Below are 13,432 nucleotides of genomic sequence, written 5' to 3'. Positions count from 1 at the left end.
AGGTCAATAGAAAACACGATCTTTTTACGTTTTTTCATATTTTTATCTCGCAAAATTTTCCAGTTTCGCGGAAAAATCGATCGGTTTCATTTATTGTATTTATTTTCCGCCGGGTTATTGACATAACAATCAGCTGTTGTAAAGATAGAGCGCAAGCGCCAAGTCGCATGCCAATACAGGTTTTTATACTATACGACAAATCAATAACTTCTGAAGCATCCGATACGATTACAGAATTTAGAGTCGGTATAGAAGTGGTGATGTTAACAAAATATATTCGTACAGTAGGTATGTAATAGAGAAGCACGGCCTTGAATTGAATTTGTAATGATGTATGTTGTGCTGCGATGCGGTGCGGTGCGGTGCGCTGCGTTGAGGTGCGCTGCGGTGCGATGCTGTGCGGTGCGCTGCGATGCGCTGCGATGCAGTGCGATGCGGTGCGCTGCGGTGCGGTGCGCTGCGTAGATCTCTATCCACCATCTATGGACTCTATCCACATGCTACCGAAACTCTAGCTTAAATGTATTACAAACAATACGATTTATGGAAGTCGCATCGTTTCGCGAAAACGGTATTTTTCATGTGACGTTTATTAACTGTTTCATGTTTCAGACGAGACACAGCACACAGCTAGCATCATATTATAAACACACAACTCGACGCGCCTGTGTTCCGGCGGATAATGTAATGGAATCAATTCAAAATAGCGTTGACTCATAACTTTAACATTACATGAATGTGTGCTATTCAAATTGACCGTATAAAAAGTACTTTAAACAGTACGCGGCCGAAAGTAATGTACATCGGCCTTTAGAATGACATTTCGGCTTTGTAGAGCATTGTCTCTGTCACTCATACCATAGTCGTACTAGCTGATGCCCACGTTTTTGAAGCGTGTGCGACGTGGAATGAGGAGCGCGGGTGGTGGTAACTGCGCGCCGGCCGCTCGAGCAGTCAATGTAGGCCTGGCGACTGCTTGACCGCCCAACCGCCCGAAGCAGTTGCAACTGCTTGAGCGGTTCGTGTATGTACGTATGTAGAAGTCTGTAGTTCAATACGCAGTCGCAGCTTGAAGCAGTCCATACTGACTGCTTCAAGCTGTCCGTGTATGGCTGGTCTTAGGGGGTGAAATACGGGTTTGAAATTTGTGTAATCCACGCGGACCAAGTCGCGAGCATAAGCTAGTATTACATAAATTATGTAACAGTTTCAGCAGGTTTCTTTATTTACTTTGCTCATCAACAAACTTAGAATAGACAAGGCACCCTAAGTCAACAAAACAATATTAGGTGATAAACATCATGTACGCGTTGTGGGCATCGCAGCTTCGTAGCCAGTCCTCGGTGCTCGGGCTTTTGTAGACTTCAGAGGATCTCCAGCTAGAGGCAAACAAAAAGAAATAAAATATGGATGATGCCTACTATCATCATCATCATCAACCAATAGACGTTCACTGCTGGACATAGGTCTTTTGTAGGGACTTCCACACGCCACGGTCTTGCGCCGCCTGAATCCAGCGGCTCCCTGCGACTCATCTGATGTCGTCCGTCCACCTAGTGGGGGGTCTTCCAACGCTGCGTCTTCCGGTGCGAGGTCGCCATTCCAGCACCTTGGGACCCCAACGTCTATCAGTTGTACGAACTATGTGCCCTGCCCATAGCCACTTCAGCTTCGCAACCCGTTGAGGTATGTCGGTTACTCTAGTTCTCCTACGGATCTCCTCATTTCTGATTTGATCACGTAGAGAAACTACATGCATAGCTCTCTCCATCGCCCGCTGAGTGACTCTGAGCTTTCTTATGAGGCCCGTAGTTAGCGACCATGTCTCGGATCCATATGTCATCACTGGCAACACGCACTGTTCGAAGACTTTGGTCTTCAAGCACTGAGGAATTTTGGACAAGAAGACGTCTCGAAGCTTCCTGAACGCTGCCCAACCGAGTTGGATTCGGCGGTTGACCTCTTTCTCGAAATTGGACCTATATATTGCCTACGCCCTACTAGTCAAATCACCAACAGGGTACGGAACCCTAAAACCCGATAGACGTTGGACGTTAGTTGGCAACCTCGCACTGGAACGCGCAGCGTTGAAAGATCCTTCCACTAGGTAGACAGACAACATCAAACGAGTCGCAGGAAGGCGCCGCTGGATTCAGGCAACGCAGACCGTGGCGTTTGGAAGTCCCTACAAGAGACCTGTATCCAGCAGTCGCCGTGTTGATGATAGTGATAATCAAAAAATACCTTTTATAACCTCCTCATTCCACTCGTTCAAATGGTTAGTAAAAGTGGCCTTCTTATAATTGCCATATCCATCGCACTCCATATCGGCGCCAGTACGACATCTCTCCCGCACACAATCTATGAGAAAGTAATTCCGTTCAATTTCGTTAATAAATTGAGTATTGAACCAGATTGGCGCAGTCGGTAGGATACGAGATGTGTTGTAAAAATAAAATTGAAAAAGCTGAAAGATAGATCGTACTTACTACCCCCGACCACACATACACACACACACACACACACACACACGATACACTGCCTTAGCCCAATCTATTAGCAAGCTAAAGTGGCAGTGGGCAGATCATGCCTATTGTAGAGGCGATGGCCGTTGGAGCCAGATAGTCCTTGAGTGGAGACCGCGTTTAAGCAAGCGTAGTGTGTGAAACCGTCCAACACGATGGACCGACGATATAAAGAGGCTGGCGGGACGTGGCTGGATGAGGAAGTCTGAGGACCGGGTGTGGTGGCGCTCTTTAGGGAAGGCCACTCTTTAGTCGTCGTCTACAGGCTGATGATGATGATGACTTACTACCTACCACTATACGTCAGGGGAAGGGAACGCCTCGCACACCCGGACGGCACAGCCCCTGCGCTAACCCGGTGCGGGTGAGCGCGGGTGACGTGCGGGTGACGTGCGGGTGTGCGGACTATACTATTTTCTTACTAACCACAATTCATGTTGGACACCTCGATGCGTGGCACCTTGACTCCCTGTATAATAGTGCCGTCTTCCAGGGCGCAATAACAAACGAATCGGCGACACTGGTCAAAAATTTACTATATTAAGTACAAGCGACCCGCCCCAGCTTCGCATGGGTGCAATGTAGATACTAATGTGGTTTCATTGAGGTGCCATTGCCTCGGAAACTCTCAAATGAGAGGATTTTTTTCCGACCTAATTCACATTATTTCAATTTCTCTAGGGATCTCTAACTTTTTGAGAATTAAACTATACCTATAAACCTTCCTCTTGAATCACTCTATCTGTTGGTGAAAACCGCATTAAAATCCGTTGCGTAGTTTAAAAGATCTACGCATTCTTCATACATACATACATAGAGACAGCGGGAAGCGACTTTATTTTATACTATGTAGAGATAACTCATATTTAAAGAAATGAAACGAAAAGAATTGAAACGAAGCAGTTTCCGTCTCACTCACACACAAGCAGATGAAGTTCACACATATGCAAAACACAGGTGAAGTGTGTGAGTGAGATGGAATGATACGCGTCGTTTCGTTTCGATTCTCTTTTTTATTGGCATCAAAAAACCTGGACAGGGGCGTAGAGCCACAGAGGGGTGCACTGCGGGGCGTTGTAGTGGAGATGACCGTCATTGCCGTATTTCTTCTTGAAGTACTTCAACTCGTTCTTGCATGGTTCTGTCAAGGAATATAACTAGTCAGGATTCTTTTTTTAGGGTCCCGTACCTCAAAACGAACCCTTATAGGATCACTTTGTTATCCGTCTGTCGTGTCTGTCAAATAACCTATAGGGTACTTCCCGCTGAACTAGAATCATAAAATTTGGCAGGTAGGTAGGTCTTATTGCACACGTAAGGAGAAAAATCCGAAAACAATTAATTTGTGGTTACAGTACGCGACCAAAAGTAATGTACATCAGCCTTTAGAATGATATTTCGGCTTTATAGAGCGTTGTCTCTGTCACTCATACCTATATGACATTTTGTCAGTCTCAATGACAGGGACAACGCTCTACAAAACTGCTATCTCCTTCTACATGTCGATGTACATTTCGGCCGCGTACTGTAACTACTCTTTTTACCGCTTGCTCTTATAGCCCAATGTTCCAATGTTAAGGCAATACGACACGACAGGAGAGAGATCAGACGAATTTATCTTACTAACCATAAGCCTCCAGAAATCTGTCTTCCCGTTTCCTCCTGAGCCCAGCCGCCGTCTGAACGGAGTGTATATCTTGACAGGTGCCTTGTCTGCACACCAGTCCATCATCACAGCCTGGCTCTAGTAACTCTTCTTCTACCTGTTCCAGGGTTCTAATATTAAGACAACATTTTAAGTTTAAGCAAAAGATGTTTGTCAGCATAAAACGTCGACGTTCATCATCTTTTCATCTAGAAAGGAGTTAGTTTAGGCCCTAGGGCTCTCTCTGTCACGTTATCCCATACAAATGAAAGAGACAAAATCTCAGAGAGTGCCCTATACTAATTTCTTTGCGTGGATAGACAGTATCTTAAGAAGATATCTCTAGAAGTCTTCGAACAGATCGGAGACATGGTCGCTAACTATGGGCCTCATAAGAAAGCTTAGAGTCACTCAGCGGGCGATTGAGCTATGCTTGGAGTTTCTCTACGTGATCAAATCAGAAATGAGGAGATCCGTAGGAGAATAAGAGTAACCGACATAGCTCAATGGGTTGCGAAGCTGAAGTGGCAATGGGCAGGGCACATAGTCCGTAAAACCGATAGACGTTGAGGTCCCAAGGTACTGGAACGGTGACCTCGCACCGGAAGACGCATTGTTGGAAGCCCCCAACTAGGTTGGTGGACGACATCAGACGCGCCTATGTATGTCCAGCAGTGGACGTCTATCGATTAATGATGTTGATGATGTTGATGATGGATAGACTATACCGATAGACTGGTTGTTGGTTTTTGGTTGGAACGTTGGTTTTTTGCAGGGATTTTCACAAAATACGTTCTATGCTCATTGTGTCCAGCAACAAAATCATCTAACTATTCACCTATTAGAGAGATTTCCAATGCTGCATTTTTCGGAGTGGTATGTAACTCCATGTTGATACCAATTCCCAAATACATTAGTCAGGAATTAAAATTTACATGGGATATAAATGCGCAATTTAGATTTTCATACCTCGGTCTCGTCGGTTCCATTTATGCGGGTCTTTTTAAACTCCGCACATTTTTGATTGAGCTCTAGAAAAGAATAACCAAGCATTAAAGAGGAGACTCGTAATTCGCAAGTGGTATGATCGATTAAGGTTCTGAATTTCTGATTGTACAGTCATCCAAATCCATACTAATATTATAAATGCGAAAGTGTGTCTGTCTGTCTGTCTGCATGTCTGTCTGTCTGCTAGCTTTTCACAGCCAATCCGTTCATTTTGACGAAATTTGATACAGAGATAGCTTGCATCCCGGGGAAGGACTTTGCCACTTTTTATCCCGGAAATCAAGGAGTTCCCCACGGGATTTTTAAAAACCTAAATCCACGCGGACGTAGTCGTGGCCATCATCTAGTAACTCATAATTTCGTGGTTTTGCAAATTGATTCAACCAGAACATAGAAATCCAGCTTAGTTTGAAAATTTGCTAGTTCAATTCTACTGTCTGCACCCAAGACATCTTACTTTTAGAAAAGGTTCAAAAAGGTATTTAAATGCAGTTCAAGATTATTAAGTATTTATTTTTCACTAGCTGATACGCGACTTCGTCCATGCGGACGTATCACTTACGTTGATAAGTACTACATCTGCCACAGCAGTTGCATTGCTCCCTATCAGGCAGGAATGCGCCCGGGGGGCATTCGGGCTCCTTCACCAGCCCGCCTCGACACTCAAACCCTCGGCACGACAAAGGGCAGTCACTGCCATCCGTTGGAGGCTCAAAACGATAGCTGCGACGACTGAAAGGTAATTAAAATGGTTCTTAATATTATATTTATTCTACTTCTAATCCTTAAACGAAACAAACGCTTGTGACCAGCGGCTGGTCCAAAAATAAAAATAAAAATCACCTGATAATTTTTTCAGAGAATAATACTTACACATTCAAAGTTTCACTTGATAATGGAGGTACAGTCACCGGCACACCTGAAAAATAAAAGCACTTGGTATTCTATTATGGCACCGCTCAAAATAATTAATATCTTAGTAAGTAGGTACGATAGCAGATTAGAAACCGTAATTAGACTTGCGACTCGTGGGCTCCGCCTCAAGAAAGTCTGAAAGTCGTTTGTGGGAATGAATGGAATAAGTATAATATTTCATAACAAATTCCGTTCAACACAGGTTTAAAAAATCTTTTAAAAACTTATGCTCCTGAAAAAAGCCTATCCAAGATTATATAAATGACCAAAGATCGTGGATTTGACTGCAAATAGTTTTATATTTGGCATAATACCTATATTATTGTAAATCGAATCTTTGAAAAGGCAACTGCCGAGTTTCTTACAGCGCGCAGCGGCTCGATTGCGGGAAACCTGCATCAATCATTATTACAATCGCAATTGTTGGGGTTGGCTGAATTTATGGCATTCTTATTGCAACAATGCAATGTAGCTAATAGGGAGCGAGAATCAGCCAATCAGAGGTGATTGCGATCGTGACATTGTAGCTGTCATTCTACCGCAATCGAGCTGCGGGTTCCTCTCGGTCTTCAGTAGGAGATGCATATTTTAACGATTTAAAAGTAGGTAGGTAACTAAAATAGGTACCTACTTGTCAGAGTTTATCTGAATACAAAATCTTTCCTAAAACCTACCTATTTATTTAGGGGCTTTTATATTTATATAGGTACAATCTTTCTACTTAAAATATAACTCTTACATCTCCTCAAGATTTTGTCACAGCGTAACGCTCTATACTCCTGTTCTGGATGTCCCAAGTAAGGGTTGCAACCCGCTCTGAAATCTGTAATACGTAACATTCAAAGTTTTTAGGGTTCCTTACCTCGAAAAGAACAACGGAACCCTTATAGGATCACTTTGTTGTCTGTCTGTCAAGAAACCTATAGGGCACTTCCTGTTGACCTAGAACCACGAAATTTAGCAGGAAGGTAGGTCTTATAGCAGACATGAGGTGAAAAATCTAAAAACCGTGAATTTGTGAATGAAAATTAAAATATGTTCAAAAACAAAATATTGCTAAGTATTTTTAGCTTTCAAAGTAGGTAAGATTACTATACCAAATGGGGTATCATAATATGAAAGGGTTTTACTTGTACATTCTAAAACAGATTTTTATTTATTTTTAGGCATAACAGTTTTTGATTTATCGTGCAAAATGTCGATAATATACAATTGTACAAGGAACCCTCAGTGCACTACGAGTCTGACTCGCACTTGGTCGGTTTTTTAAGAATAAATTTACAGCAGAATTTAACTTCATAAGTAAATCTCGTAAATTGAATTGTACCAATGACCAGTCATCTGAAATATGTGTTCAAAATCATACCAATTGTTGTGACTGGCAAAAATTCATCGGTATCAAAATTGTATTCGTCTGCTATACACGACTGATCCATTTCTGTAAAAGTTACAAGATCAATAATTTAAAAGGGATCTTATCACCTTAAGCTGCCTCATGACTTTTATGTGATTGCAGTCAAGAGCATGCCTATATAACTTATCAAAAGAACTCTAATGTAATCTAAATCAGACTGCACAGTGCACTGTCCCACGTCTGGGCAAAGGCCTCCCTCTGATCCTTCCACCATCCCCTATTCCGTGCCTCTTCAGGCCAAGTAATCGTTTTATCTAATTCATCACACCAACGTCGCCTTGGCCTACCACGCTGGCGTAGATGATTCTGAGGAGTTCAGAAAGAAGCAGATAAGCCCATAAGTCATCTGGCACACGGCACACATGACCTGCCCAGTCCCATTTGAGTATAAAGCGGCTGCAAGGCCAACGTCGGCTACTCGCGTTTTGGAACGTATACCATGACTCTTTGGCAAACCTTGAGCTTGGACTTTTGAGAGTTTGTCAGGAATGTGAGGTACCAAGTCTGAGCACCGTGAGAGTTAGAAGAATGCACATGTCCATGAGCTTTCACTTGAGATGTAATGGAAAGTTGCCTTTTGAGAGCCTCAATAACTCAACGGGTAAAGGAGTGGACTGAAAACTGGAAGGTCGACGGTTCAAACCCCGCCCGTTGCACTATTGTCGTACCTACTCCTAGCACAAGCTTGACGCTTAGTTGGAGAGGAAAGGGGAGTAAGTATTAGTCATTTAACATGGCTAATATTCTTATTTAAAAAAAAAAGTTCTTTTAATGACCAAAAGCTTCATTAAAAGATTTTAGTTATTATATTATCTAAATATATAAAAGGAAAAGGTGACTGACTGACTGAATGACAGACTGACTGATCTATCAACGCACAGCTCAAACTACTGGACGGATCGGACTGAAATTTAGCACGCAGATAACTATTATGACGTAGACATCCACTAAGAAAGGATTTTTGAAAATACAACTCCTAAGGGGGTAAAATAGGGGTATGAAAGTGTAGTCCACGCAGACGAAGTCGCGGGAATATGCTAGTTATACCTCTATAGAAGACGCATTCATCACAGCAACGACACTGCACGTAGTCCGCTGGGATGAACATGGTCTTCCACCTGCCATACTTCCTGTCGCAGTAAGTATGGTACTCGGATGGGAACACCTTGCTTTCCCTGAACAAAAATGGTGAAAAATATTCGGCATACCTAACTACCGGCAGGGTAATATAACTCACCTACCCAATGCGCAATAATTTACAACAATAATTTTAGTGGTAAGTGGTTTATTTACTTACACCTAAAATGACGTAAGTAAATCTATATAGTACAGGAAGATTTTTTTGTTGTTGCACTTTTTTTTATGTTGTTATAGAAACGAAATTTAATTAACACGTATTTTTTATTTTTTTATTTTACTTAAGAATACCAAAGTTATCGTTTACCAAAGATATCCACTTTTGAACAGATGATTAGGGTCACCCTACAAACGTTATCTTCAGCTGTTGATTAAAATACACGCACTCACACCCGATGACGCGCGCGCGCGCTTTAATATCGTCTAAGATGCGAACTTGGTACTTTTTTTAAGGGAAAGCGTCAGAGTCAGCTAGCGTGCTTACAGCGTGCTTTGTTTACGAATAGTATGACCATGATTTGCTTATTTTAAGGTAAAAAATTATTTCAAAAAAGGTACAAAATTATGAATAGAAATGTGTTCTATTAACGATACAGAACCACCAAAAAAATTTGTGCAAAACCAAAAAATCTTCCTGTATACAAAAGGAAAAGGTGACTGACTGACTGATCTATCAACGCACAGCTCAAACTACTGGACGAATCGGGCTGAAATTTGGCATGCAGATAGCTATTGTGTCGTAGACATCCGTTAATAAAGGATTTTTGAAAATTCAACCCCTAAAGGGGTAAAATAGAGTTTTGAAATTTGTGTAGTCCACGCGCACTACACAAAGTCGCGAGCATAAGTTTGTTAATTTAATTTAGGTTTAATTAAATTATTTTTCAGCATCTCACTTGCACGAATCACGAAAGAGTTCACATTCAGTGAAGTTATTAAAACGAGGGCACTGTGGACATAGCTGGAAATCTGTAAATTTTTTTTAAATTGAAGTATCAAAATCCATACTAAATAATATTACAAATGCGAGAGTGTGTCTGTCTGTTTTTCCTATTCACCGCCCAATTTTGACGAAAGGCACAGAAAAAGCTTTCATCCCGCAATTTAGGCTACTAATATTATATTGGAGTGACCAAAACTGTCTCTTCTCTAATATAGCAAAGCGTCATGGCGTGATATTCTTCATTCGTTCACATAAATAGTATATTCACCAACTAGCAGCATTACAATGAGACGATTACTCGTTCTTTCGAGGTTAGTAAAAATTTTAATATGACTGTTAAAGAGGCGCTTATGAGGTGCTTGCCTAGGGCGATGTCGACATTTAATCCGCCTCTGCCATTCTGAGAGGAGACCCATGCTCAGGAGCCTACGGTGGATTGATGAAGCTTGTGGTCCCTTGTATTTAGATAATCATCATCATGATTAACCCATCACCGGCTCACTACAGAGCACAGGTCTCCTCTCAGAGAGAGAAGGGTTTTGGCCATAGTCTACCACGCTGGCCAAGTGCGGATTGGCAGACTTCACACACATTTGAGAACATTATGGAGAACTCTCAAGCATGCAGGTTTCCTCACAATGTTTTCCTTCACCGTTAAAGCAAGTGATATTTTAATTACTTAAATAAAATAAAATAAAATAAAATAAAATAAAATAAAATAAAATAAAATAAAATAAAATAAAATAAAATAAAATAAAATAAAATAAAATAAAATAAAATAAAAAAATAAAATAAAATAAAATAAAATAAAATAAAATAAAAAAAATAAAATAAAATAAAATAAAATAAAATAAAATAAAATAAAATAAAATAAAATAAAATAAAATAAAATAAAATAAAATAAAATAAAATAAAATAAAATAAAAATCTTTTTTATTTGAATAAACTTTTACAAGTACTTACGAATAGTCGGATGCATCTACCACTGGTTCGGAATGCCTTTCCTACCGAGAAGAACCAGCAAGAAACTCGGCAGTTGCTCTTTTCAAATATTTGATATAGGTACAAGATTATGCCATGTATAAAATAGTATTTTCAGTCTTGTGCGTTGCTGAAATGAGCTGCTGGTCAAATCCACGCTCTTTTATCATTTAGATAATCTTCAATTGTGTAATATGCTTTTTTCAGGAGCATATTACTTAAAAACGCACATAACTCCGAAAAGTTAGAGGTGCGTGCCCGGGATCGAACCCCCGACCTCCGATTGGAAGGCGGACGTCCTAACCACTGGGCTACCACAGCAATGTATTTAGATACCTTACCATTATTACTCCTACAGATAGGTCTAACAGTTCGTCTGGAAGGGATTTGAACTAGCAACTTGTCGGGGCAACTCCTCTCGCATTCCTCGAAGTCTATATTGACGTCGTTGTTCTTGACCAGGGACAGGATTTCCGTCTCCCGCCAATACTCGCTCGTGTCCTGGTTGTGATCTATTAGCATTATGAAGGGGAGAAACTGGAAATATTCAAATATATGTACTTAAGTCCTTGTTTTGAACTATTCGGAGTTAGGTACGAAGCAAATATCCCGTATCTTGTTTTAACGGTGAAGAAAAACATCGTGAGGAGACCTGCATATTATACCTTATTCCTGAGAGTTCACCATGTTTCTTAAAGGTGTGTGGAGTTTGTTAATCCGCACTTGGCCAGCGTGACTCTATATGAATCCTTCTCATTCTGAGAAGATCAGTTCTCAGTAGTGAGCCGGGATTAACATAATAATAGAGTCGAATAGAATAGAATCAGTACCCTTATTATAAATGCGAAAGCGTGTTTGTTTGTTGGTTTTTTGGTTCGTCCTTCAATCACGTCGCAACGGTGCAGCGGATTGACGTGATTTTATGCATGGGTATAGATAAAGACCTGGAGAGTGACATAGGCTACTTTTTATCCCGGAAAATCAAAGAGTTCCCACGGAATTTTTGAAAAACCTAATTCCACGCGGACGAAGTCACTAGTAGAATATATTTTTATTCAAGTAAACTTGTAAAGTGCTTTTGAATCGTCAACTAGTTTAATTTACCACTGATTCGGAATGCCGTGATGATAATGCTACTTGTAATGTTGATAATTCCGGCGCTTCTTCTGCTTGGGGCATTAGCTTAAATATCCAAATGGAGGAGGCCCCCTGATGACAACAGGCATAATTTCTCAATAAATGTTCTCTTTCTTTCTACAATAGCTTATAGGCTTTATAAAAAGACTATCTACGTATAATAAATCTGACTATTATTTAAAAAATGTACCCTCAATGGTTCCTTAACAGATTTTTTTGTTATATTTCCCTTATGATCCAGAGAAAGCACGGGGACCCTGGTATGTGCGCTAACTATATTCGTGCGCCAGACGAGCAAACATGCAAATTGGAACAAAGTTTTAACTTTCATGTTGATTTTTCTACTTTTTGTGCGATTTATTTAGGAAATTGTAAAAACCATGTCTAAATTTCATTAAATTCTACTTTTTAAGACGTTTAGTTTGACAGCAAACAGAAAGAAGATTTTACCGATTTTACCCACTGACTGATCTCTACTACTTAAAACTGTATGCTGGAACTGCAATTTTCGCCATTTTGGCGCTGATGGCAGCAATGATATGAGTGTACCGTACCATGGTCCATATAAGTAGGAACTATCTAATTTTTAATGAACTAGTAGGTACTAGCTAGTAGGTATAACGCGTAAAATTTGGCTCATGAGATGCGAATCTGGTGAATTGAGAATCTGGTAAACTGCTCATGAGCGGTAAAATTTAACTTCTCACGCGCCATTTTAACTTTGTCTCAAATTTCATGTCAAAAGTGAGTGAGTGTTTTAAAGGTGAACCCTTAGATCGGAGACTTGGTTTACTTCTCGGTGCCTTAGATGGTGAACCGTACTTTAGAGTTAAAATGGCGCGTGAAAAGTCATTTTTTACGGACTACCTATACTTATTATTTCGATTATTTCTAAGGAGCGTAGGTACTCGCTTTGTATGGCACCCATGGCACACGAGCACACGTCTTTTAGCATATAAGTACCTAAGTCCCTAAGGAACCATGTCTCATTAACATCGAAATGACCTCATTTAGACGTCAGCCGAAATAAAAATATACCATCAGCTCGAAACTTCAGTCTAGTGCTGACGTCACTGAAATGGCGGCCACGCGCATTAGCAATTTGCGGGACTTATACATTTCAGTGGATTTCACAATGCACCCATACAGTATTTCAGATAATAAAAAATAGATATGTAGTTAAATAATAATTTAAGTAAAAAACAAGGTTATTTTTTTGGAAATTTTAATCTATTTTATAGCAAAGAATGTTACAAATAAGTACATAACTATTTCAAGTAGGTAGGTATATAATCTTTGGTCTATGGCAGTGAAGTGAATTTATTACGTCTTAATAGAAACATTATTTTATTATTTAACCCATTTAACCTGTGCGCTACAGAAACAAAACTTTAACATCAGCAACTTTTTTTTAACACGAACACGTAATTTTAATATCACGGGCTCGAACCTGGGACCTCGATGCTTCAAGGCACTAACACTCGAATAGACAAAAATTTGTATTTCACTAGGCGTTATTGCTTATTTCTTGACTAGTTTGAAAAAATCTAGGAACTATTTTTATAACAAATTCATCAGTACCTACCCTTATTATAAATGCGATAGTGTGTTTTAAAAACCTAACGAAGTCGCGGGCATCAGCTAGTGGACTTATAAATTTAGAAAGTATTTCAGTTTAATCTATTCATTAATGTCTAAATTATTATTATAGTTAAGTCTAAGAAATA

The 13,432-nt window shown here is 40.2% G+C and overlaps 2 protein-coding genes across 2 annotated transcripts in view; both read right to left on the bottom strand.

Annotated features, from left to right (window-relative positions):
- Positions 1-13,432, bottom strand: part of LOC117983663 (plasminogen receptor (KT)) — a 174,094-nt gene that overhangs the window by 147,838 nt on the left and 12,824 nt on the right. The window lies entirely within an intron of this gene.
- LOC117983588 (uncharacterized) lies at positions 1,300-12,055 on the bottom strand. Its single transcript, XM_034970180.2, has 14 exons — positions 11,896-12,055; positions 10,910-11,105; positions 9,541-9,613; positions 8,555-8,682; positions 7,460-7,531; positions 6,833-6,916; positions 6,052-6,097; positions 5,741-5,910; positions 5,140-5,201; positions 4,153-4,288; positions 3,557-3,666; positions 2,952-3,045; positions 2,245-2,361; positions 1,300-1,379 (listed from the first exon to the last, which is right to left on the bottom strand). The coding sequence occupies exons 1-14, from the start codon at positions 12,034-12,036 to the stop codon at positions 1,300-1,302; spliced, it is 1,509 nt and encodes a 502-aa protein (XP_034826071.1). The 5' UTR covers positions 12,037-12,055.

The sequence above is a fragment of the Maniola hyperantus genome, chromosome 7 (genome assembly GCF_902806685.2).
Source record: "Maniola hyperantus chromosome 7, iAphHyp1.2, whole genome shotgun sequence".
NCBI classification, from domain to species: Eukaryota; Metazoa; Arthropoda; class Insecta; order Lepidoptera; family Nymphalidae; genus Maniola; species Maniola hyperantus.
Note: the sequence above shows the minus strand (reverse complement) of the source record. Positions and strands in the feature narration are given on the sequence as shown.